The sequence below is a fragment of the Hyla sarda genome, chromosome 5 (assembly GCF_029499605.1).
Source record: "Hyla sarda isolate aHylSar1 chromosome 5, aHylSar1.hap1, whole genome shotgun sequence".
NCBI classification, from domain to species: Eukaryota; Metazoa; Chordata; class Amphibia; order Anura; family Hylidae; genus Hyla; species Hyla sarda.
In genome coordinates, this window is record NC_079193.1 from 96,345,526 (window position 1) to 96,373,467 (window position 27,942).

The 27,942-nt window shown below is 38.0% G+C and overlaps 1 protein-coding gene across 2 annotated transcripts in view; it reads right to left on the bottom strand.

Moving 5' to 3' along the window:
* Nucleotides 1-6,148: 6,148 nt before the first annotated feature.
* ZNF385D (zinc finger protein 385D) overlaps nt 6,149-27,942 on the bottom strand; it is a 350,029-nt gene continuing 328,235 nt past the window's right edge. For both annotated transcript variants that reach the window (XM_056519969.1, XM_056519970.1), the window contains 4 exons: nt 27,589-27,822; nt 22,343-22,521; nt 17,028-17,129; nt 6,149-6,865 (listed from right to left, as the gene is read on the bottom strand). In XM_056519969.1, the coding sequence (XP_056375944.1) occupies nt 6,632-6,865; nt 17,028-17,129; nt 22,343-22,521; nt 27,589-27,822 (749 nt within the window). In that variant the 3' untranslated portion in view covers nt 6,149-6,631. The remainder of the gene's footprint in view (nt 6,866-17,027; nt 17,130-22,342; nt 22,522-27,588; nt 27,823-27,942) is intronic.

The following is a 27,942-nucleotide window of genomic DNA, read 5'->3' on the forward strand; positions in this document are numbered from 1 at the left end:
TCCCAGAATGCAAATTACCAAAACAAGCTCTGTACAGACACTTTTCCCACATGGAATGCTTGAGTATTTTCTTGCTGGATCCTGGAATCCATGCAAGATAAGTAAAGCAGTGTATTTACAAAGTTATATATAAAAAAAAGTTTTGGATAAGAAAATGCCTTGTGTATGCCTAGCTTTAAAGGGGTACTCATTTTTTATACAGATATATATATATATATATATATATATATATATATATATATATATATAATTTGTCTCTTCCGGTGCCTCTGGTATTGCTGCTCCTGTCCCCGGTGCGATCCCTTTCCTGATGCCAGGGTTTTATGCGTCATAGTGCAGCAAAACAAGTCGCTGGTATCAGCAGTGTTTCACCTTTGCCAGAGATTGGCTGAGCAGCAATTTGACATATTCAGCCTAGGCACCAGGAAAAGAATAATGGCCAGGGCTCAGTATGTCACATTGCTGGACACTGCTTTGGCCAGCGATTCTCTGAGCTGCATTGTGATAAATCGACCTCCGGCACCAGGAAGAGGACTGTACCAGGGACTGGAGCAGAAGGACCAGAGGCACTGGGGGAACACAAAAGTTAAGTAAAGGCTAGGATTTTTTCTTTTTTTTTTTCCTTTTTTTATTTAAAGGAAATAGGCTGTGCATCTATATATATATATATATATATATATATATATATATATATATATATATATATAAATATATATATATATATATATATATATATATATATAACACGCTTCCGCTGCAAGTCTGCAATATTAGATATTAAAGGAATTGTCCGAAATTACAAACAGCATCCCTGTTGTTTATAGACTAGTCAGGGATTGCAACTCAGCCACATGGAAAGGAGATGAGTTGCAATACCAGACACGGCCCATAAAAAAGAAAAACCCTTTGTGCTCACTCTCAGACAACACCCCGTCTTGTTTTTTTTTTGTTTTTTGCAATTGTCAAGGCTGGGATAAAACATTTTGAAAAAATTGCAGTATTTGCCCGATTCCCTATTGCTGCTGTTCTGAGGTTGCCGATCCCTCTTTGCTCATCACTTCCTGTATTTTATATTAACACATGGTAGTGCCCACTCAGCCAATCTTTAGCTGTAGCAGTAACCCATCTGTAGCCACTTCTTTGTGTTAAGATGAGGACCAGGAAGGGTCTTATACCATAGAAAGTCAGTGATAAGAGCTCAGGCAGGTGAGTACAGATTTTATTTTTTTTGTGCCAGTTTTGACCATTTGAAGCAAAACAAAAAAATGCTGGACAACCCCTTTACATCTACATGTAACATACATATAAATAGGCTTTGTAATTGCGTTTTCTGTTTCATAAATAGACATGAAATTATTTATTTCACTCATATATTTTTATTTTTATTCTATTACAATAAATTATCCCTTTGTATCATCTTCTTAGAAAACAAATATTTTTTTATTGAGACGAATAGATTGAAAATTTAAAGGAACCATTTTTAAAAAGCAAAAAAAAAAACTATATATAACTATTTTGAGATAACAGGAATATCTTTAAACATGGAATGTATTTTCATTTAAACATATCCCTTATGACAGTTACATTGCACTGTTTCCCTGTTAAGAATCTTTTAACAATGACCTGATTAACTCCCACTATGGAAAGCTAATGTAACAGCTCTTCAGCTTTAAACCCCATAGAATATTCATTAGAAGCTTGTACCAAGAAAATTTGAGCAGCAGAAATAGTCTGTGCATTAATACAGAGAACAATCACATACAGAGTTTTTTTTTTTACATTACCCATACATTTATGGCACATATAATACATTACATACTGTATTTGATTGTTTATCAAAAACCCAGAATACAGCAGTAAACATATTGAGAAAACACTACATTTCCTTCCCTTTTAAAATATTAAATGTCCTGTATCAAAGTGAAACATAAAAATCTCCCACAACAATAGTTGGCAAATTTTCGGTTTTGCTACCAATTGTGGTGAGCATGGTCTTTGTGTTTTCTGTCTCTTGAGTCTAAACAAGAACAATGTATAATTTTTATGAGATATCCACAGTATGAAATGATTCGGAAATACCCAGTTTGCGCTTTTTGTGTGAACATGGAGCAGGGTGTTATTCACAGTGTTTCTGCTGTGGTTTCTTTATCTTGTTTAACTGTAATATGTTTAAACCTTATATGGCTGTTTATATGCTAGCATTTTTAAGCTCCATTTTTTTAAGGACAATGACTAAATTTTCCCTTGGGAAACATTTTATTTTCCTCTTTGCTGAAATACAATATCCATGTGAAACCTCAAAGGAGCATCTTATGGGAAAACCTCAGCCCTACTTGCTATAGATGCTCCTACCTGAACACTGGCCTGTGTAAAGATGCCAGCAAACAGGAGGCGAATGAGAAAATGTTTATTTGTCAGCTAAACGCATATTTTATGCAGCCATTTAAATAATTGTTATCAACTGCACATCGACCTATATAGATGGGTGATGTTTGGCTAACAATTAAAAGGGTTATCTGGGGACCAGAGATGGTGGTGACTTGGTTGAATGATGCTAGAAAGGGGGCATGTATTACAATACACTTGATCTGACCATAAGGGGACAAAATATTAATAATTTTTGCTATATGGAGTACCACTTTAAGTTAAACTTCATCTGTCACCTAAAATAGGCTTATGCACACACAGCGTAGTAGGGCTTCACAAGCCTTCTCTAGCCATTACTGTGCTGAGAAGTTAGACTGATTTATGTCCAATTAAAAATCATTTTGTAACTCATCTAGGAGTCAGCCAAACAGTAAAGAGGCAGATCCAGGGGTCTGCTATACTTCAGGCCTGCAACACCTTTTTCTGGCTACGTCACGCCTGCTCTTCACTGGTGCATGTGTGGTGTAAATGGAAAGAAGAAACAGACATGACGTAGCTGAAGGAAGGCATAGAAGTCCCGAAGCATAACGGAACCTGGGCCCCACCTCTCTGACTGTTCGTCAGACTCCTGGACAGTTGCAAAATCATTTTTGATAGATATACAGCATCCTAAATTCTTAGCACAGGTGCGCTACTGCATTGTGTGTGCAGTTTCACTTTTGTGTGTGTGTGTGTGTGGGGGGGGGGGGAAGCAGTTTCTTTTGAGTTTTAATACTTAGATAAATCAAACAAACTACATATATACTTGCGTAAATATCTTTTTTTTTTTTTTCTTTTCAAACAGTTATTTACTTGGAGCATATATCCGATATTGGTCTGGCACAGGTTACCTGTTTAATTGTCCCAGAAACTGAGACTTGCTAACTGCTGAAGCGATAAGGATACAGATTTGCAGGAAGTCCCATACAAGTCTATGGGTCTTCCAACAAATCTATATCCTAAATACTTTAGTTTTTGGCAATAAAGTTGCCGGAAGATACAAACAGGTAACCTACTGCTGGCCCAACATTGGAGTTATGCTTTAAATGCGGAAGTGGGTTACTTCTCCACATTCTTATAGGGGGACATTTATCAAAGCATTCAGTGGCTTTTTTTTTGCTCAAAATTGTCACAAAAAGTCTCATCTAATTTTTGTGCGACTTTTTGTGCAGTTCCCTAAGCAAAAATAAAAAGAAACTTTCTTACCAAAGCAAAAAGTGACTTTTGACTTGCAGTGGTCAGAGATTTATCAAGTGAGAAAGTCGCAAAAAAGTCACAAGAAAAAACCTACAAAATTTACTCCAGCTCAAACATGGAGCAGAAAAAGCCACTACCAAATCAAAAAAAAAATAATAATAATTGCTTACGAGTAAGAAAAAAAAGAACTTAAAAAAGGAGTACATAAGCAAACATTGATAAATGTCCCCCATAGTGTCTTTTGACAATATTTTTAAAAGGTAGGTTTTAAAGAATTCAGCAAATATGTCATATTCAGATGTAATATCTCTGGCAGAAATGTTCTGAATGCTCTCGATCTCCTGAACTTCCTACAATGGCCCTGATTAACTATTGTAAACCTGACCTGTTTAAGTGAGTTGTGTGCCAAAATGTGCCACAGTGCACCACAAAATGTGTCTGTGCCAGAATTTGCGACCAAAAAAAAAAAACCCGACCGAGTCCTGATTTTACTTAGAGGACCCAAAAAGAGCGTGTCCACTGTGGCCTCAGCATTTTCAAAAAAATCCCCAAATATTTACTAATGTTTCCACATAAAATGTGGTGAATTTGAGCTCTGTAAACCCCCAAAGCAGTTGTAAAAATAAAAAGGTAGAGAAAATCCTAGGGAAACATTAGTAAATACAGAGGAAAAATACCTGTCAGGAATCAAAACCCACAAAGAAAACTTCACTCCACTCTTATTAAATCAGGGCCAATGTCTTTCTTTTCCTGATGAGACATCTGAAATTGACCCCACTTGCCATTTGTTGAAATTCCTGGCTCAACATTATATTGGAAGCGTGACACTTCCTCCAGAAAAGGTGAGAAATGGAGCTTAAAAAAGCTGGTCTGGACAAACCCTAAACCAAAAGTTTACAGAATAATGTTTTGTATGTACACTTGAAATGTATAATGCCCGTAACAAACTTTACAAGGATGGGATGCTGGAGGTTGTCTCATGTAATTTAAAGGGGTATTCCAGGCAAAAACTATTTTATATATATATATATATCAACTGGCTCCAGAAAGTTAAACAGATTTGTAAATATATACTCGAGTATAAGCCAAGTTTTTCAGCACAATTTTTCGTGCTGAAAACACCCCCCTCGGCTTATACCCGAGTGAACTCTCCACCCTCAGTGGTCTTCAACCTGCAGACCTCCAGAGGTTTCAAAACTACAACTCCCAGCAAGGCTTGCTGGGAGTTGTAGTTTTGAAACCTCTGGAGGTCCGCAGGTTGAAGACCACTGCGGCCTTCGACATCATCCAGCCCCCTCTCACCCCCTTTAGTTCTGTACAGTACTCGCCTCCGCTCGGCGCTGGTCCGGTGCTGCAGGACTGTCCGGTGAGGAGGTCGTCCGGTGGGATAGTGGTTCCGGGCTGCCATCTTCACCGGGGAGGCCTCTTCTCCGCGCTTCGGGCCCGGCCCCAGAATAGTCACATTGCCTTGACGACGACGCAGAGGTACGTTCATTACCAACGTCCTTCTGCGTCATCGTCAAGGCAACGTCACTAGTCTGGGGCCGGATGAGGAGAAGAGGCCCCCACGGTGAAAATGGACAGCCCGCAATGACTAATCCTCCCCTCCGGATGGTCCCTGCAGCATAGATGGCCCGGACAAGCTCACCCTAACTTCCCGCCGAGGGGAGGTGAATACAAAACAAAAGGATGGAGGGCGGGGATGGATGATGATGAAGTCTGCAGTGGTCTTCAACCTGCGGACCTCCAGAGGTTTCAAAACTACAACACCCAGCATGCCCGGACACCTGATTGCTGTCCGGGCATGCTGGAAGTTGTAGTTTTGAAACATCTGGAGGTCCGCAGGTTGAAGACCATTGATGAAAGGATTGACAGGCGGTGATGATGAAGGGGGGGGATGATGATGGGGGTCTGGATGATTACATGGGGAGATGATGTATTTCCCACCCTAGGCTTATAGTCGAGTCAATAACTTTTCCTGGGTTTGTGGGGTAAAATTAGGGGCCTCGGCTTATATTCGGGTCGGCTTAAACTCGAGTATACACGGTACTTCTATTAAAAAATCTTAATCCTTACAATAGTTATTAGCTTCTGAAGTGGAGTTGCTGTTTTCTGTCTAACTGCTTTCTGATGACTCACGTCCCGGGAGCTGTCTAGCTCCTATGGGGGTATTCTCCCATCATGCAAGGGATATTCCCCCATTAGGCACAGCTCCCGTGACGTGACATAATCATTGAGCAGTTAGACAGAAAACTTCAGAAGCTAATAACTATTGGAAGCATTAAGATTTTTTAATAGAAGTAATTTAGAAATCTGTTTAACTTTCTGGGGCCAGTTGATATATAAAAAAAAGTTTTTGCCTGGAATACCCCTTTAAACTACAAAAACATCTGAACTGATGGGGGCTCTTGGTGATCCTAGCTGTACTAAGATAAATTTGTAATATATATATATATATATATATATATATATATATATATATATATATATTTTTTTTTTTTTTTTTTTTTGTTTTTTTGTTTTTTTACTAAGCAGCAAATATTTATTTTTGTGTCTTTAAAGAATTGTCACAGATGAAATAACCCATTCCTGCAGTTGTCTAGGGAAGCACGAAATGAATAGGGAGGACATTAATGGATAAATGTTTTATTAACATTAACAAACAGTGAGACATCTGCCTGACGTCACAACCCTTATATGCTACCACCGAAATCTTATAGATCTGGCCAGTGGCACATGAGCAGTGAATGCCAATCCTTCCCATGTAGTGCTAGTCATGTAGCGATAGGTGATTTTCTTTAGTCACAACAATAATACAGCAGAATTACTTTACACAAAGTAATGCTTTCATTTAGGAAATAACAACCGTTCTTGTCTCCAGCAGTTTTAACTATGAAAAATTTCTGGCTTATGTTTATCTCAAACTAAAAATAAACACTGCATAGTTCTTTTATTTCTTTATTTGTGTCTTTTTTTATTTTGTTTTGAAAAAAGAAATTATTGCAGTACAACTATCCCTGCTTAGTGTTCAATAAGGAGCAAACAATACAGGTGTGTGGGTGGTCCGTATTGGCCCTGGAGCTGGCCGCAGAAGTGCTGAATGAAGTGCTGAAGTCTGAAAAAGCGTAGCTGCTGATGTAGTTCGGAGATTAAATGGTGAATTCACAGCAACTGCAGCGGCTGCTGCTGCCGCCGCCAAAGGGTTTGGTAGTATCTGTGTAGTTAATGGCTTTAGACGTTGTTTAGAAAAGGCTAATTTTATCTGTGGAAGGAAAAGGACATACAGTTTAATAGTTTGTTATGCATACAAGAGTTTATAAAAAAAAATTAGTCAGTGCTAATAAAGTTTAAATGCCAGAAAATCAAACAGATGTGTAAATTACTTCTATTAAAAAATCTTAATCCTTCCAGTACTTATCCATTGCTATATGGTCCACAGGAAGTTCTTTTCTTTTTGAATTTCCTTTCTGTCTGACCACAGTACTATCATGCTGACACCACTGTCAGGAACTGTCCAGAGCAGGATAAGTTTGCTATGGGGATATGATCCTACTCCGGACAGTTAATAAAATGGATAGAGGTGTCAGCAGAGAGCACTGTGGTCAGACAGAAATGACATTCAAAAAGAAATGAACTTCCTCTGTAGTATACAGCAGCTGATAAATACTGGAAGGATTATGATTTTTTAATAGAAGTAATTTACAAATCTGTTTAACTTTCTGGCACCAGTTGATTTAAAAGAAAAATGTTTTCCAGCCGAGTACCCCTTTAAGACCTACATCAAAGGTCTTTCTCCCAGCCAGACAATACACTGATCTGCAATAATGATGGGCTTAACCCCTAAAACTGCTATCTTCACATGGGTTCTCTTTCTATTGGAGAAGATTTTGGTTAGGCTTATAATGCCCTCCCATGTTTTAAGGCTCTTTAAGGGGTCAAGCCAGGGGTCAAGTCCTGGAAAAAAAAGTGTGGGAACTTCTTTTCTTTTTGAATTTATTTTCTGTCTGACCACAGTGCTCTCTGCTGTCACCTCTGTCCATGAACGGTCCAGAGCAGGAGAGGTTTTCTATGGGGATTTGCTCCTACTCCTAGTAGTTCCTGACATGGACAGAGGTGTCAGCACAGAGCACTGTGGTCTGACAGAAAAGACATTTAAAAAGAAAAGAACTTCCTGTGGAGCATGTAGCAGCTGATAAGTACTGGAAGGATTAAAATTTTTAAATAGAAGTAATTCACAAATCTGTTTAAGGGAGTACCCCTTTAATCCCTGGGTCAAGCATTGTAAGGTAATATTTCTGCAAAAAATGTGGAACTAATTTTTGCTTCTACAACTATTTTGCATCTACAGGAGATCTAGAGTACTGTATATACTTATTTATCCCCCAGGAAGCATTGCTTGGCCTAAAAGACTTTGTTATCCAGCTTGGTGATCTTCCCTAAGGACACATATCTTCATTTAATGGATGTGGACTGCAAACAGAGGTGTAGCTTGTAGCTTATGGACCCCGATGCAAGATCTGCAACAGGGCCCTAAATGCCAATACTACTGGTCTCTTATGGGGCAGATGTGTTTTGGGGCCCCCTTAGGCATCAGGGCCCCGTTGCGACTACTACCTCTGCTACCTCTATAGCTACACCCCTGACTACAAACATATAGTGTAAAAGTTAATGCAAAAATTGTTTATTATTTTAAAGGGTACCTCTCATCAAAAAAACTTTTGATATCTTATAGATTAATGTATGCAGAATAACTTTACAATTGCATGTTATTAAAAAATATGCTTCTTTCTATAAAATTTTCCACTTTGAAGAAATTACCACTAGGGGTCTCCCTACCAGTCCTGGCAGCAAGCATTTCAGACTCATGCTGGAGTCCTAAACACTACGAGCTGCCAGTCTGCTTTGTTCACAAAGGAGAACACTCAGAGCTGCCAGCCTGCTTTGTTCACAGCCTGTTTGACTGTGAACAAAGCATGCTGGCAGCTCTGAGTGTTTAGGACTCCAGCATGAGTCAGAAATGCTTGCTGACAGGACTGATCAGGAAAAATACAATAGAAAGAAGCATATTTTTCATTAACATGCTATTGGAAAGTTATTCAACATTCATTAATCTAAAATATATCAAAAGTTTATTTGATGAGAGGTACCCTTTAAAACCAGCTAGATCCAAATACTAAGCAATGATCATGGTTATACAACAAGAGTTTCCATTTAGTTGATCATCTATACAAATGCTTAAGAAAATGACTTACAGAATGGTTTTAGTCTTTTAGTAAAAAAATTGTGTGCAATATCAATCTGCATTAGTCATTTTTTTTTATATATGGACCATAATGCCCTAAATACAGTAGTGAGGACTGAAGAGTTTGTGGCATTTGTTCCTAGATGAAAACACCCAATGAGATATGGCGTTACATTTTTCTGAAGTAGGGGAAAAAATGTTGCAAAATGAAAACGCTCATGTAATCTATCAATAAATAAAATGAGTATTCTACTAAACCTTCACTTCACCTTCACAAGCATTATATTAATTCTTAATTCAAGGAATACATAACATTTCTGCACGTTATATTATTATGAGTTCATTCTGACTACACACTTGCTTAGTTGGCATTTAAAAATATCCGACTTCTGTTAACAAATCTAGTTCTTTACTCATTGCACAGAGGTGGAATAAGACTTTGATAAATTTCTTATGTTCTCTAAGATTAATGAACAATTTAGAAGAAGTAAAAGGAGCAACACTAGCGAATAAAACTAATAAAACACTGAGAATAAAAATAAAGAGAGTGTAAACTTGAACATGGAATTCTCTGGTTCTAGGCAAGAAAACTTTATAAACTAATAAGTACTGTATGTCTTAATTATTAGATTGTTTAATGAATTTACATGTATAATAGAATATAAATAAGTTCAATAATAATGTATATCAATATATATGTTTATTCCTTTGCAGCAGGCATGCTGTATTTAGATAAGAGAAAATGGTTTTATGGAGAGCTTATCTCAATTTTACAGTGAAACACCCTGGAGGACAAAATCCATTCTTCTAAGCATGTTTTAATAGCTGTAGTTACAGTACTTTCATGGAATGACAGAGAACATTGAAAAGATGTTCTTTCAAGATAATAATTTCTATCAAAGGAGCTGCTAATTTCAAGAAAAACAAGCTTACAAACAATTACAGAAACTCAAGTGGAGTTAACCAAAGACACTGCTGGAAACTAAATGGTAAAAAACATAATGCAATATTTATACATACTGAAGTTGGCTTATATTGTAACCTCATCCCAGTAACGGAGATATATGAACCATAGGCGTAGCTTGTATCTTCCGGGTCCCAATGCAAAATCTGCAACAGGGCCTTATGTGCCATTTATAATACAGGTTTCTTATGCGGCAGACATGCTTTAAGGCCCCCCTAGGCACCAGGGCCCCTGCACGACTGCTACCTCTGCAACCCCTATAGCTAAGCCCCTGGTATGAACACATATTAATGAATTAATCTAATGCTGCCATTAGTTTAGCCCTGAAATATTATTTGTTTATTAACAAAAATATATCATTGTAAAAAAAATAATGAATTAACAGTTATAGGGCTGGGTTAACATAACACATTTAAGTTTATGCATCGATTTTCCCAGAAAATGTGCAGGGCACTTTTTCCAGGACAAATGGTGCAAATATGCACCACATTTTAAGCTGTGTGAACCCAGCCTGCCATTTAAGGGGTACTCTACCCGTGATATCTTATCCCCTATCCAAAGGATAGGGAATAAGATGTCTGAGCATGGGGGTTCTGGCCACTGGGACAGCTCATTATCTACGGGTGGCAACTGGCATTCTAAACATTTTTGTTCAGAACGCTGGGTTCGGGCGGCCGTGGTCATGATCCCATGCCTCGCCCCCCCATTCCTGTTTATGGGAGGGGGCATGATGAGCCCTGCCTCCAGACAGCTTATCCCCTATCCTTTGTATAAGGGATAAGATTCCAGGGGCGGATTACCCCCTTAAGTTCATTTTCAAAGATCATTTAACAAACATCAACAATCTTTTGGAGTAAGATTTTACTGTGTGGTATGTACTTCCAGGTGTAGGTGTACCAAAATAGGAACAATTTAAGGCTATGTTCACTCAGTCTCAAACAAATAAATCCAAAATGACACCTCCTACTATTTATCATCACATATCCATTGTGTCTATCATGATCATATATATAATAATAGGGGGAACTCTATGGTTAAATATACACACTGAAAAACTGAGTTCTAAGAAACCACTTGTATAATAAAATAAATTACACTTTATTTAAACATTACTCATACTGATCATGTTTCTCTGCACCCCTATGCCATTTCGTGTTGCCACTGAGCGGCCCCTTGAGAAAGTGGCAACACGAAATGGTGTAGGGGTGCCAAGGAACACAATCAGTATGGGTAAGCACATAGGCACCTTATGACTTGTATTCACATATGCACTTAAGGTGTTTCCCCTTTGCCGACATGCAGTAGTTTGCCTGCATACTATGTAATAATTGAGTCTGGTCGGAATAGCATACCGATAAGAAGATATTAATGCAACCCCACTGATGGGCGAGAACCCCAGACCCTATACCAGTTATCACATTATTGGGAGGATTAAGAAATGGTTGGTTACTGTTTAGAATAAGAGTGCTCTTAGCTGTAAATGATTCCTCTCTGGCGGCCCTGACTTTGCCCTTGAAATGTGTCCAGATTTCGAGTGCTGTTTTTTCAGAGAATGTTTCAATAAAGTGTTATTTATCATATTATACAAGTCGTTTCTGAGAGCTCAGTTTTTTCAGTGTGCATATTCTGTTCACACAGTGTAAAATGAATAGCAAAATCCGTAAAATGCGGATCTATTTTTAATCTAATAATGTTCACATCGAAAGTCTATGTAAAAGTGACTCTCATTGCACACTGTTTAAAAAAAAAAAACATCCATTATTTCAATGTAAGAATTACAGAAGCTTGTTAACCCCCTTCAGGACATCTGGGTTTTTTAAATTTGCCACTTTCGTTGTTTCCACCTCATCTTCTAAAAATTATAATGCTTTCAATTTCTAATTAGGTTTAAAATTCTAACATAGTCTCAGCATGGTTCCATAAACATAGTCTCAGAATGGTCCCATAATATTTCCAGAAAGATAGTTTGATCATGTATGACCAGTTTAAAAAACTTTTAACACCCAATATAGACTCATTTGTGTATGGCTGTATCTGGAAAACGTTCCCCAGACAATAGATTGTTCAACAGTTGTTCAACTAACAATCTACTTTTATCTAATGTGTACAGATTAAAACACCCTTGTCTCCATGTTGGAAGTTTTAGTCTGGATTAGAAACCTGGTAATGTTGTCGCCGCCCAGTGCTACGCCATTTTATGCTAGGGATGTTAGGGAAAAACTCTAAATAGGTGGCCTTGACGTGGCGAGTGGACTTGTACTTTTTTGATCAAAATGTATACTAACAACCTGTTAGTTTTTGAATTTATGGCTGAGAAGCAAGTAGATCAAAATACAAATTGTGGATTTGCGTCCATGTCTGTTTTCTTCACTTAAATTCACATTGTGATCTCTATAGTTTGCTTGCATGATCATGTCATATTGTCAATTTTAGCCTGTTGATTATTATTAATCATAATGCACTGCATATATTACACACCAGTCACCATATGTAGCCATCTCTATATATAAGCTCCTAATAGAGGGTGTTGGCCAATCATAAATGCAGGACTCAGCTCAGATCCTCCATAGAAGTTGCCATTGGGTTTTTTAGGCATTTAGGAATAAACCAAGGCTTGCATGACAGTTTTCTTGTGTGCAAAGGTCACAGATGTTTGCAGAAGCCTAATTTTTCTCAACATTTTTAAAATTATCCTCAAGAAATGAGAGCATTTAAAACTTATGCCAGTTCTCTTGTGGAAATATTCATAAATTCCCCCTTAGTGCCTCTTGTTAGTCTCTTTGAAAAAGTTATGCATTTTTTTAGCAACACTGTGGGAAAACATTTGATTTATTTTTAGTTCATACATTAAAAGTTCAACTTTATTTATCCTCTATCCACTTCAGTGAATTATCAATTTATCTAGGGACCTTTGGTTGATTCATAAGCTGTGAGTTCTCAAATGCTGTATGTGTTCCTATCTGAAAGGTATATTGTATGAGGGGTATATAGGTAAACTGTGCTGCCAATACTCTTTTGACCCAATTTGTATAATCTTGTACTAAAGTGCAATTTTAGTATACATTTTCATTTAATTTTAATATTTCATTTCTATCTAAGATTTACACCACATTACAACATTTTGATGATTGGAAACATAGGCTTAATGTAATAGTTTGGACAAGTATGAGCTCAAAATATTATTACCCAAGTGACCTGTAGTAACTACTATTTACAAATCTCAAGCGCAAAAGTTTTGGTAAGTTTATTTTAAAGGGATACTCCACTGGAAAAAAAATTTTTTAAATCAACTGGTGCCAGAATTACTTCTATTAAAAAATCTTAATCCTTCCAGTACTTATCAGCTGCTGTTATGATCCACAGGAAGTACTTTTTGAATTTTGTTCCTGTCTGACCACAGTGCTCTCTGTTGACACCTCTGTCCATTTTAGGAACTGTCCAGAGTAGGAGTAAATCCCCATAGAGAACCTATCCTGCTCTGGACAGTTCCTAAAATGGACAGATGTGTCAGCAGAGAGCACTGTGGAAATTCAAAAAGAAAGGGACTTCCTGTGGATCATAACAGCAGCTGATAAATACTGGAAGGATTGGAATTTTTTAATATAAGTAATTTGCAAATCTGTTTAACTTTCTGGCACCAGTCGATTTAAATTTTTTTTTCCAGTGGAGTACCCCTTTAACCACACACAGTTTTGTGAGCTTTTTTTTCCCCATAAGGTTTTTTGGACATCTTGTGCATATGTCTTTTATTTTATTTTTTTGTTAGTAGCGTATGGCTTAAAATGAGGCTCACAAAATGGTGTGTGAACATAGTCTCATAATAATTCCTAAAGAGGATGATAAAATAAGAAATACTGGCATAGCCCCTCCCTACCAACCCCTGTTTGGTCTATTCCCTTGTTCTTATTGCACGCTGCTTATGGTGCATATTATTCCTGTTTGTGTTTCGGACCTCGGTCCACTTTGCATTTTTAATACATTTGCTTCTCCTGTTTCTATTTGTGTTTCTTGAAATAAAAAACTGTTAAAGGGGTACTCCAGCCCTGAGACATCTTATCCCCAATCCAAAGCCGCTGGGGACCCCCGCAATCTAGTATTCGCCACCCACCTGTTTGAGCTGCATGCCGCGGTGCCAGCTCCCAAACAGCTGGGTAGCCACCATGGGGCCGGAGTATCATGATGTCACGACTCCGCCCCTGTGTGACGTCACCCCCCGGCCCCACTATGCAAGTCCATGGGAGGGGACGTGACGGCCGTTACGCCCCCTCCCATAAAATTGCATAGCAGGGGTGGAGGCAGGGGGTGATGTCACATGGGGCGGAGTCGTGACGTCACGATACTCCGGCCCCGTGGTCGCCATCCGGCTGTTTGTGAGTTGGCACCGCGGCGTGCAGCTCAAACAGGATACAAGATTGCGGGGGTCCCGCCGCTGGAGACAAGATTGCGGGGGTCACCAGCGGCGGGACCCCCGTGGTGAGACAGCTTATCCCCTATCCTGTGGAAAGGGGATAAGATGTCTCAGGGCCGGAGTACCCCTTTAATGAGAAATAAATACTGGCATATCTGGTACACATTTGAGAATCACATTGAGGGACATTTACTATTCTTTGACTATGTTTTTACCCTTTTTTTTCTACTTCATTTTTGCTTACGTGCGACAAATTTACTAAATTGTCGCACGGCGTTAATTAATTTGTCGCACGTAGTCAAAAGCGGGAAATTTACTTCATGTAGTTGAAAAAATTGTCATTTACTAGTTTCTGCTGTATGACTTGGTCAGGCAGTCTGTTCTCTCTCTGGACTTTCTTTTTTGGTGTAGATCTCTGTTTTTTTTTAACCCATTTTACTCAATCTACTACAGGCTTAATTAAATGGCTCATATTAGTGGGAAGCGTAAGTCCAAAACCCGTAATGTTGCTCAACCTACTGCTGCTGAGGTATTATTGGAAAATATGTCTGGCACAACTGTTAATCAGGATTTTGATGCTGGCTCTTCGCTTCCCCCTTCCTCTGAAGTTTCGGATGGTGAAGGCTCAGTGGCGCCCGCAATGCAGCGTATGCATTTAAAACAACTAAACGCACACTTGAACAACAACCTTGATTGCTATGGTTTGTGCATAGAGCTTTTACCTATAAAAAAGGGCGGCGATGTTAACCATCACCGGATCTTCTGAGTTTTGTTACTTTATAGCCCACCAATTTGCAGATATTCCAATTTTGCAATTTTTGAAGCACGTAAGATTGCAATGCCCATTCCCTCTACGGGAAACTGCTGTAATTTTAAAAAAGCAAACCCAAAGAGGATGTTGTATTCGAAAAGTATTGACCCTACTGTTTTAAGTTTTCCTTAAACCAAAAAAAGCAATGAACCAAAAAGGAGAAAAAAAAGGTAAAATCACTTTTGCTTTATTTAAGAGTTTCTGACAGCAGATTATTTCAAACTATACATATGTGTTTAAATTTGAAAAATAAACAACATTTTTGTTTACAAAAATGCACAACGACTAATGGCCTATTCTTTGCTTACATAGTTCCGTTTAGTATTCCAAAACTTTGGTGGGGTACATTTAGTCAAGTTTTTTAGCCTTTGTGACTTTTTTGCGACTGTCGCAGTTAATAAATTCGTGACCACTGCAAGTCAAAAATCCAAACTAGCTTAACCCCTTAACGACGCAGGACGTAAATGTACGTCCTGGTGCGGTGGTACTTAACGCACCAGGACGTACATTTACGTCCTAAGCATAACCGCGGGCATCGGAGCGATGCCCGTGTCATGCGCGGCTGATCCCGGCTGCTGATCGCAGCCAGGGACCCGCCGGCAATGGCCGACGCCCGCGATCTCGCGGGCGTCTGCCATTAACCCCTCAGGTGCCGGGATCAATACAGATCCCGGCATCTGCGGCAGTGCGCGATTTGAATGAATGATCGGATCGCCCGCAGCGCTGCTGCGGGGATCCGATCATTCATAACGCCGCATGGAGGTCCCCTCTCCTTCCTCCGTCCGGCTCCCTGCGTCTCCTGCTCTGGTCTATGATCGAGCAGACCAGAGCAGAAGATGACCGATAATACTGATCTGTTCTATGTCCTATACATAGAACAGATCAGTATTAGCAATCATGGTATTGCTATGAATAGTCCCCTATGGGGACTATTCAAGTGTAAAAAAAAATTTAAAAAAATGTAAAAGTAAAAGTAAAAAAAAAGTGAAAAATCCCCTCCCCCAATAAAAAAGTAAAACGTCCGTTTTTTCCTATTTTACCCCCAAAAAGCGTAAAAAATTTTTTTATAGACATATTTGGTATCGCCGCGTGCGTAAATGTCTGAACTATTAAAATAAAATGTTAATGATCCCGTACGGTTAACGGCGTGAACGAAAAAAAAAAAAAAGTCCAAAATTCCTACTTTTTTAATACATTTTATTAAAAGTTTTTTATATGCAAATGTGGTATCAAAAAAAAGTAAAGATCATGGCTCAAAAAATGAGCCCCCATACCGCCGCTTATACGGAAAAATAAAAAAGTTATAGGTCATCAAAATAAAGGGATTATAAACGTACTAATTTGGTTAAAAAGTTTGTGATTTTTTTAAGCGCAACAATAATATAAAAGTATGTAATAATGGGTATCATTTTAATCGTATTGACCCTCAGAATAAAGAACACGCATCATTTTTACCATAAATTGTACGGCGTGAAAACGAAACCTTCCAAAATTAGCAAAATTGCGTTTTTCGTTTTAATTTCCCCACAAAAATAGTGTTTTTTGGTTGCGCCATACATTTTATGATATAATGAGTTATGTCATTACAAAGGACAACTGGTCGCGCAAAAAACAAGCCCTCATACTAGTCTGTGGATGAAAATATAAAAGAGTTATGATTTTTAGAAGGCAAGGAGGAAAAAATGAAAACGTAAAAATTTAATTGTCTGAGTCCTTAAGGCCAAAATGGGCTGAGTCCTTAAGGGGTTAAATCAAGCGGGGAAAAAAAAAGTGCTCTTCAAGCTCTTCCGAGAGAAAGTTACACGAAAAATTGCGTAGTCGCAATAGCGACAATTTAGCGACAAACATAGTAAGAAAAAAATGACTAAACCCATTAGTAAATGTCCCTCATTGTTGTGCTATTCTGTCTTTGTTTATTTACTCTCTATTGATGACATATTACATTTGAGTGTGTATGATATTTCCATGTTTATACTGCATTGCTTAGTTTTTAACTTACCCCAAGCGGAGAGGCTGTTTTCTGGATTTTATTGTAGGGGCTGTATTTAGGTTTTGGTGGTTTTCCAGCAGCTCTGTCTTTGTGCCTTCGACTACTTATGTGCTGCAAGAGATGAAAAGATAAAGAATGTTGCTATTCATTTTGTTAGGATTATTTATTATTTCTTTAAGCTTTTTAATTACAAAACTGGTCTTGTTGCCCATAGCAACTAATCACAGTACAACTTTTTTTTTCAAGGCAGTTTAAACAATGAAAGCTGAGTTCTTATTGGTAGATATGGACAAAAAAAGGTTTTGTGAGGAGAAATCATATATATATATATATATATATATATATATATATATATATATATTTATATTTACTAGAGATGAGTAAATCTCCTGAGATTCATGTTTAGTCCAGTTCAGTGAATCTGTCAAAGGCCGGAGTACCTGCTCCAGTACAGTGCGCTGAGCATCTGCACCTAGCCCAGGAAATGTAGTAATGTAGTGATGCATATGCTAACCTCCGGGACACTGAATACAAGAGCTGGAATGAAATATATCCAAAAGAATAAAGGTAGCATGCTTAAGGAGGTACTCTACTTGTTTAAATCAACTGGTGGCAAAAAATTAAAAAGATTTGTAAATTACTTCTATAAAAAAAAATCTTAATCCTTGCAGTATTTATAAGCTGCTGTATACTACAGGAAGTTGTGTAGTTCTTTTCTGCCTGACCACAGTGCTCTCTGCTGACACCTCTGTCCATGTCAGGAACTGTTCATAGCAGGAGCAAATCCCCAGAGCAAACCTATCCAGCTCTGGACAGTTCCTGACATGGACAGAGGTGTCAGTAGAGAGCACTGTGGTCAGACTGAAAAGAAAAAAAAAAAAAAAAAAGAATTTCCTCTGTAGTATACAGCAGGTAGTCCTGGAAGGATTAAGATAATTAAATAGAAGTTATTTACAAATCTGTCTAACTTTCTGGCACCAGTTGATTTAAAAAAAAATATTTTCCACTGGAGTACCCCTTTAACTCCCTGGCTCACAGCATTCTATGTCCTGCTTCACTAGACTTCTAATTGGGCCACAGGGTGTAGATTGCTGCATGTCAGGGAGTAAAGTGGAACTACCGTTTGCTTTTTCTTGCTTCTTCTGATTGGTGGGGGGTCTCACCACTGAGACCCCAACTGATTAAAACTTTTTACATGTTCCTGTGACATGTCAAAGGGCATTTTAAACATTTCTGTACAGTTTGGGTGCAGTGTTATTGTTGTATGTGCTGCTTGTACGGTACAAGGATGTGAGGAACCATTGGAGATACACAAAAGTATAAAAATGCATGGGATTTGATAGTTTCAGTGAATATTTTTATATTAGCATAGAAAATATTCTCGCAAATCTTGAGAACAGCATTTATGAGTTCATGCAGCCGTATCATTGTGTATTCCCATACATTTTATAATATAAAGATGAAATTTCTCATGGGCAATCACAATGCATTGATACATACAGGTATAAATAGTTACTATCACAGTTCCTCTATCTGTAGCATTACAAATCTTTTCTGAGGCAATGTTTCCAATGAACCCTGTTAATGAAAACTTTAGAGGTTTGTGTGCCTACACATCTCTATAGGAAAATGTTATGTGGAGGATCTCCTGCATGTTATAAGACAGGTTCAGGGAGCCCGAAGGCACAAAATAATATGTGAATATCAAGCTTAGACTACAGTGAGAAAAAACAACAGGATTTATATCCAGCAGTTTCACATTATTAGGATTGCTGTCTTTCTGCCTTAGAGCTGAGTTTAGTGGTGCCTAAAGAATGCTGGCATTAAACCTATAAAGAGTAAAAGGTGGTAAATTATAGCTAAACCTCTGCCGTAGCTACAGAGAAAACTGCTAAAATGTACACTGCTTTTTAACAATGTATTTCCATTCCACAACTACAAAGATAAAACAAACAAAAAAGAAATAATATAAACAACTAAATAAATAACTTCTGAAGCTGTTGTGTTTGGTAGTCATCTTCTATCTTTACAATTAAATTTCCATCACTGGATTAACTATTGCAAATGTAAGAAATGTCTGGCATAATTTTCTTAAATGACTTAAGTCACATTTATTATGACATCCAATTAAAAAGCAAGACTTGTATAATACAATTTAAAAATCCAAAAGCATAAACCGTCAATAAAAACATACAGTGAAACTCTGACATGTTTCAAGCTGAACATAGCTATGTTTAGCTTAAAACACCATAGACTTGCATTGAGGGGGCAGTGTGTGACATCATGAGGGGGTGGGGCTATGACATTACAAGCTCCCGTTGCCGGCTCCAGCGTTCAGAACAGTTTGTTCCAAACGCTGAGCAACGGATTACCCCTTAAATGCATTGGTCACGAATTGCGGCCAACCCTGTATTCGTTGTTTCTCCTCCTTCATGATTGCTTCTAATCCAATTGGGGACAGGTCCGACAGCAAAACCACCCATCTTTTAGACTGTTTATGATGGACCCAATCTAACATTAATGTAAAAGTTGCAGCTTCGTGATACCTCCTAAGATCAGGTAAACCCACTCCTCCCCACTCTTTCTTTTTAGTCAGGGTACTCCATTTAATTTTTGATTTCCCTTTACGCCATATAGTCTATATAAAAGAATTAGACAGTTTTAGTAAATGTAGGCCTATGTGTCCATAAAGAATATTTCTGTTGGAACACTGAAACATTCTATTGTAAAATAGCGAGACAACATTGGTACTCTACAACTCTCTCTAAGAAAAAACATATATATATATATATATATATATATATATATATATATATATATATATATCCGTATATATACCCATACCTACTTTATTGTGTATATATATATATATATATATATATATATATATATATCACTCGCCATTTATCTTATAAGTTCCCTTATTTTCTTCTTAAAACCAAACAATTCAACATTTATGAGTTTGCTCTATCCATCAATATAAGGGGCTTAACACAATTTTCTCCAGTAGAGTAAATAATAATTAATATATTCAGAGTAAGAAAGAATTGTCAGAGTGAGATATATATTTGCCCAAAAGGCACACTAAGGTTTTTGCCTCCTCATCTGCTGCATATTATAGGATAACAATATTCACAGCTGTTATACACATGAATAGACAATAACTATGCACCACTGCTCCCCCCCCCTGTTTCTTTCTTCTTCACTTGTTTCTTAAAACTCAGCTTGATCTGTGAACTTTTTGCACAACCTAAAAAGCTGACATCAATCACAAATCTCTGAGATTTTATTTTGCGATCACTTTCTTCTCTAAGTGTTGTTTGGTGTTTATAACATTTTTAGCTATTTTAGTATTAACAATGTATTAGTGTCTTGGCCAACACCTGTTCCAGTCTCTCCCATGCACAGCATACTTCAGCTCAAGAAGTTACATGGTCTGTAGATAATTCTAGCTTAGGTTAAAATAAAACCTGGGCCAGACTTTTACACATTTGAGTCTAGTTCTGTTTGTAGACAGTAATTCCCATACATTGGCATACATTTTGATATGTCTGAGCACATTCAATCCAACAGTTACTAGTTCACGTTGGCATTACTGCCTTATCTAAAGATTTTTTTCATTATTGACCTCATGAGAATGTATTGAGGTTCTCAACCCAATATTATTTTTGCAGAAGTATTTATCACAACAGTAAGATTTAGAGAATGGAACAGCTAATGTGGCTGAGACACCTTGCCTCTTCTCTGTCTTCACTTCAATGCTAATCCTTGGATAGACTGGTTTCTAGGGATGTACTGCTCGACAACCCTACAAAGAGTATAGGGTTGATATGCAGTAGATTCCTGGCAACCAGACTGCCAAACACAAGTTTCATTTAAAAGCTGAATTGGAATTGTCCTGGCAAAGTAATAGGTAAAGCAGTTTGGCTACAATTCCAATGACATTCCCCATCTAAGGATTAGAAATGAACCATATATTAAATAAATACATTATTGCTTATATAACACTTTGCATGCAAATTAACTATTTTATACCAGCCAAACCACAATCATGTCCAAAATGCATCAAAATTAGCAAAGATGTATCCGAAAATGAAATAATTCTACCACTGTACAAATCACTAGTCAGACCACACATAGAATACTGTGTACAGTACTGGGCACCAGTGTACAAGAAAGATATAGTGGAGCTGGAGAGGGTTCAAACATGGGCAAACAGAGTAATACAGGGAATGGGAGGACTACAGTACATGATCTATTTCTACCCATGACTTTGTCTATATCAAGGGGGCATCCTCTACGTCTAGAGGAAAGAATGTTTCTACACCAAAACAGATGAGGATTCTTAACTGTAAGAGCAGTGAGACTTTAAAACTCTCTAGCAAAGGAAGTGGTCAAAGTGAACTATGTCTCAGGTACTTTTTTTTAGGTGCAAAGCTACACCACCTACCAGTAGGCATGAGAATAATTTATACCTTCCACAATTCAACATTTAACCTCTTGTGGATGACAGCGTCCCACTCCCTTTCTATGAAACGTGCTCAGGAGCTGAGCGCGGGTCATAGCTGAGTGGTCCTGGTGGCTATCTGCCACCAGGATCCGTCTCTAATGCCAGACATCACCAGTCACGGTGATGCCCGGCTTTAACCCCTTAGACACCGCAATAAATTTGATTGTAGCGTCTAAAATGCAAGTAAAAATGTCCCGGCAGCTCTGTGAAATTCTTGATAAATAAGATGCATGCTAGTCAAACCCACCACTCAAATAAACGTGGGATCACCACAGCAGTACCCATAGGGGAAATGACTCAGAGTCCGTTTCTAACAGTCTTCCAGACCCCAGACTAGAAGCATCTGTTCCCATTGGTGCTGTTCCATTGTTGCCATAGTACTGTGTCTGTGGGGGGAGGGGGGGGGGCGCAGTCCATAGCCAGGTACAAGGTTGAGCAGTATTAAGAATGCTCAGACATTGTTTTTTACCCCCAATGGGCAATGGTGGTGGTTGCTTCCCAGCCATATGCCATTTTAAGTTAAGGACCTGCTTTATCCAGGTGGCCGTGATGTGGTGAGCGACTACATTTTTATCATAATGCACCATGACCTGTTAGTTTTATAAATATGTTAAGGAGCAAATGATTTTGCTTAGGGTTTTTTCCTTTTTTGTTTGATGAAATAATAATTTGTAAAGATGTATGAAGAAAGAATAAAGATATCTAAAATAAAAAATTAAAATAAAAAAAGGAGCAAATTATTTCTATACAGGATGTGGATGTGCAGCCTTGTCTGGTTTTCTACATTTGTGTCACATATTTTGTAAGCTGTTACCTGTTTGAGCTGTGTCTCAGAGTTAACATGGACATCACAAATTTCACAGTGAAAAGTTTTGTTCTGAAGACCAGTATTCCCCTTAGTTAAAGGTCCCCTGCCTTTTACACCTGCTCGAGGAAAGGCTTTAATTGTTCCGCTTCCATTCCTGGCCTCCACCATTGTTTTGTGCTTTGTACCTGCAGTTATTCAGATATAAAAAGGAAATGTCTGTCACAATGCTTGTGTAAAGCTGTTTATTTGATGAAATATCATCCAACACATTTTCACATTCTAAAAAGTGCAGCATTTTTTGTTCAGTTATGAAAGAAGTTAAGTTTACACAGGAGAATTCTTTTATGTCAACCTTAACCCCATGAGGACGCAGCAATTTTTCATTTTTGCATTTTCATTTTTTCCTCCTTGCCTTTAATAGCCATAACACTTTTAGTTTTCCACCTACATAGCCATATGAGGGTTTGTTTTACGCAGAACCAATTGTACTTTGTAATGACATCACTTATGTTGCCACAAAATCTATGGAGAAGCAAAAAAAATTATTTGTGGGGTGAAGTAATAAAAATGTGGCATCTTTTGGGGGATTCTGCTTCTACCTAGAACACTTTATGGTAAAAGCAACATGTTATCTTTATTTTATGTCATTGAGAAAAAAACTAAATTTCTGATATTTGAAACGACCAGAAATGACCAATTCTGGTGTTTTTTCATTTTTACTTTTATACCATTTATCATGTGGTTTCAATAAACCAAACAGTGAGCACGCTTCATACACTCGGACCATGACCAGGGAGTATCTTTACACCCTTTATTGCTAACAGGGGTATCCTGTCACAAAAAATACACCCAAAAAAGTGGAGTACATTATATTGATACTACATATCCTTATCTCTGTGCTCCCAGACCATTGTCAAACATATGTCAAAGAATGTTTTTTGTGTATATTTAGCCTGTATACATATTTGAATAAACTGCTGCCTCGAGTTTTCTGGACTTTACTTTACAATACAATTATATGCAAAAATATATGAAAGTTATATAATAATTCTTCATTTGAAAATAATTCTTCATTTGATTTAATCTTCACTTCATACTTTTTGTTTCAATCATAGATTTTAAGTTCATGTGAGCAGGGCCCTCACTTCTCTTGAATCGATACTTAGATTGTTACTGTGTAATGTCTTATTTTGTTAGTAATCTACGACTGATTTGATTATTTAGGAGAAAAATACTACACCTCAGATGAAAAGGGATTTATCATACTGTTAAATAATGTTGTACTCTGCGGCTGAAGCTCAGTATAAACCAGTAATGTAGAAACAATAAATCTTATTAAGCACCAAATGGCAAAGTATTTATCAGAACACAGGTCTACAATAGATTGGATTACATAGGGAGATTAAATATTTGACACAGAGTTGTTTATATGGCAGACAGGTTGTAAATATATTCTTACTGCCCACACTGAACCTGACAGTTTAGAACACTTGGAATAAATGGTACAGTAAAATTTAACTCTGAGATGCAGTACAACACTTGGGCTGCATATTTTTCGTACTGGTTATGCAGTGTTCTATATATATTGTTTACATAGAAAATACACCAATCAGCCATAATAGTCCACTTGCCAATTATCATGTAGATTCTTCGTGTGACATCAGAGCAGCCTTAGACCATTAAAAGAATGTCAAGACCTCCAAATGTGTCCTATGCTATCTGGCACCAACACGTTAGCAGTAGCCTCCAAAGTTAGAGTTGCTGTTTCTTTTATTTATTTTTTTAACACATCCCACAGGTATTTGTCATGACTTTTTAATATCATTCCCTCATAGTAGGCTACCAATATCTGAGTGGTGGGGTACAAACACCTGGACTTTGGGCTGCATTCACTGTGTACTTCTTGGCACAATGGAACCGATGGACAGTTGGTTGGCAGGGACATTGGGCGAGGGAACCCCACCAATCAGAAATTAGCAGTATAGAGTAAAAAAATTATTGATACCGCTTTAAAGTCTGTGAATTTTAAAGCCAGGTCAACACTTCTGATTCTCACCTAACCATATTTAATGCTTTGGGCAGCAAACAGGAGTCAGAATGGGCATGATTGGTCTGCAGCTAATAGTGTCATATGTAGAAAGTAAGCATTAACTTGTTACCTATATTTGATACAATAGGTGTTTTGTGGGATTGGATTAGGTGAGCTAGCCTTTGCCCTCTACAGGCAGCAAAAATTCATGCACCTGTTGTTCCTTGGGTCACTTAGGTGGGTACTTATTACACAAGAGTGGAAACACCCTGCAGGACCTGCTGTTTCAGATATGGTCTCTGATTGTCTGGCATTTATAATTTGGCCTTGTCAAAGTTGCTCAGATCCTTATACTTGCTCAATGTTTAACTTCCTGCCTTTATCTCATAAAGATGAGATAATTAAGGTTATTTACTTGACCGGTGATTTTAATGCCATGGCTGATCGCTGTGCATATATACCATATTTATCGGCATATGAAACACACTTTTTAAACTAAAATATTAAGCTAAAGCCCTACCTGCGTTATATGCCGATAAATCCTACTCCGGTCATTGCAGACGCCGCTGGTCACTGTTTTAAAGTGGCATTGGCCGGACTGTAGATCCTGAACAAACAGCCGGTGCATTTCGGCAGGCTCAGGTTCTGCTGGCATCTGGGGCTGACAGGTGATGTCCCTGATGCCACACAGAGGACATCACCCGTCAGTGCGCAGTCTGCCCCAGATACCACCGGAACCTGAGCCTGCCAGAGCGCACAGGCCAGGTAAGGGGTAAAAAACCTAAATACAAGTGGGGGATCAGTGGGGGTAGATGTCCTGACAGCCATCGCCGGTCAGTGATTTAGAGTGGTCGCAGCACCGGCTGTTTGTTCAGGATCTGCAGTCCGGCTGCTTTAAAACAGTGGTGGCTACAATGACTGGAGCACGCAGACCAGGTAGGGGAAAAAACAAAATACAAGTAGGGGATCAGAGTGGTACAAATGATGTGGTACAATCAGCTGGGGGAAAGATGTGTGAGGAGTAAGATGTGCTGGAGATCAGTGAGGGGAAAGATGTGTGAGGAGGGGGGATCAGTGAGGGCAAAGATGTGTGGGGGGGATCAGTAAGGGGAAAAATGTGGGGAGCATTGAGGGGAACGATGTGTTTGGCACAGGGATAATCAGAAGGAGGAAAATTATGTGGCGCAGAGCCTGATAAAGGGGTAGGTCAAGTTTAGAGTTTCCAAGACATTTATGTTAAATTATGTTTAAAATAAGGGTGCGTGTTATATGCCAATGCGTGTTATATGCCGATAAATACGGTAAACAGTAAGTCTCCAAATATATAATGGTTATCCAGCAACTTGACTTGTATATTAAGTACAAAAATAGCTAATGTTTTTATCCCTCTGGCATACATTTTGGCAAGACAGAGAAAAATACTTTTGGCTAGAAGGTTGTGTCATTTTTTCCTTAAATAGGCTTCCAGCTGAATTTAGAAATATTAATGATGTGTTTGATAACACAGTCCAAATCCTTGTGTTCTGAGATGCTGAAAGCAATAATGTTCCTTCCTTTTGAGATGATGAAACATGCAGCGTTTACAAGCAGAGGCCAAGCTGTATTTAGGGTGAATATGAGGATGGAGGCTATAAAGTAGCAGAAAGCTAGAGCCCTCATATGGCAGATACTAAGGTATTTTAGAGGAATGGATGAAGGCTTTGCTTACAATTACATTATGGCTTCTGTGTAAAATTAAATCTGTTGGCAAGTCCAAATGGCAATTGATGTAATCCTCTAGCCTGGGATCCATAGGATCCATTGTGGTGACAGAAACTCAGACAAAATTATTGACAGAATGTCAAAGCATGAATGAAAGGCCTATATTAATACTTTTCTCTATACAAGTATAGCAGGGGACTATCTTTTTGTAAACTGTAAAATGCTAAAGCGATCACTGATGATCTCATATAATAGACTATATTATGACCTTTATGATGCCACTACTGGTCAATAATTAAGGAGCCATATAAGTGACACAATGGTAAAATATGGCACACTGAGTGTAAAAATTCCTTGATAAGCTGCACTGACCGGAACCAGCTCAATAAAATGGTACGGTCCTGATCCATTGTTAGGACAGACAGAGGTCTCCTACCTGGCCTCTTCCTGCCCAATTAAAACTCTATCTGTGCGGGATGCCTTGGCAGCCTGCACAAATAAAGTGCCAATAACACTGATCAATCACAGTGTGTTGCATATTTTGTAATCATATGGCCCTACAGAATAAAGATAGTGTGTAATTTTCTATTTCATCCCTTAAATATATATATATATATTTATTTTTATTTATTTTTTTTTTTTTCTGGTTCAGGTGGCAAAATTAGTGAGTTCATTACAAGCACTGTATAATTGGTGGCAAAAAAAAAAAAAAAGCCGTCATATGGCTCTGTAGGGGGAAAATGTAAAGCATTATGGTTCTTAGAAGGCGAAGAGGAAAACTTGTAAGTGCAAAAAGGAAAAATCCCTGCATTCTTAAGGGGTTAAATTAGGACCTTAGCTCAATTGCCAAGAATATATTTTGTGTAGCGTGTGGAAGAGCTGTGTAAAATGTCATCCACTCTACTGGTACTGTAATATACTGCTGAACTTGCAAAATAAAGACACCAACATAAGGGCGCTGCATGGCATAAAAAAAAAAATAAAAAAAAACTACCTCCTCCTTTTTGTCATAGCCATAAAAGGAGAGGTAATGTGAAAGCACCAGCAGGGGGAGGGTCCTGGTCAAATTTGCAGCAACCTTGTTATTTTCATCATTTTCATTTACAATTATAAAAAAAATTCTGACAAATCAAAAAACTAAAAAGCTCTAAAAACATACACATAAAATTAAAACAGTTATCAGACTCTTATTCATGTCAATTGCTAAACCATGTGCTTAGGTACCATTTTTCTTTGTAAATGTTCGGTAGTCCCGGAAGTTTTATAATAATTTTTAATGAAAAAAAAGTAGCACATTCCCTGTATTATTCAAGTGTCTGTCACCATTAGAATAATATTTTATAACTTTTTTTTTTCTGATGAGGGACATGTAATGAACTAGGGTCCTCGATTTATACTAATGGACTCTGTAAAGGACTATGTAAACTGTCAGTGTAGTATTTAGTCACCTTTGTCTCCCTATACCAAAATTATATGGAAATTACATACATAATGGAATAGCAAGAAAATTGCAGCATCTTACCACTGTTGTGAGCCTCCAGCTGGGAGGCAGAGTTGACAGCGACTTTGCATAGTGAACAATAAAGAAGTCTTTTAGCCTTTTCCTCTTCCGTCTCCCCTGAAGGGCATATATTGCTGCTGGATACCAGAGTGATTTTCTTGTCAACTTTTGCTGTGGTCTCTGTTGTCATAACACAGATTTTCTGGATTTGCAATGTGGCACTGGTTGATATTGTTGGAATTCCTGTAGCCAATTCTGAAAAAAATAAAATAAAAGCAAAATGTTTACTAGAATCAAAAATGAAATTATTTATTGCTTCACAGTATGAAGAAGGTGGGCTGATATTGCCTAATGCTTATAATGGGAACAGTTCTC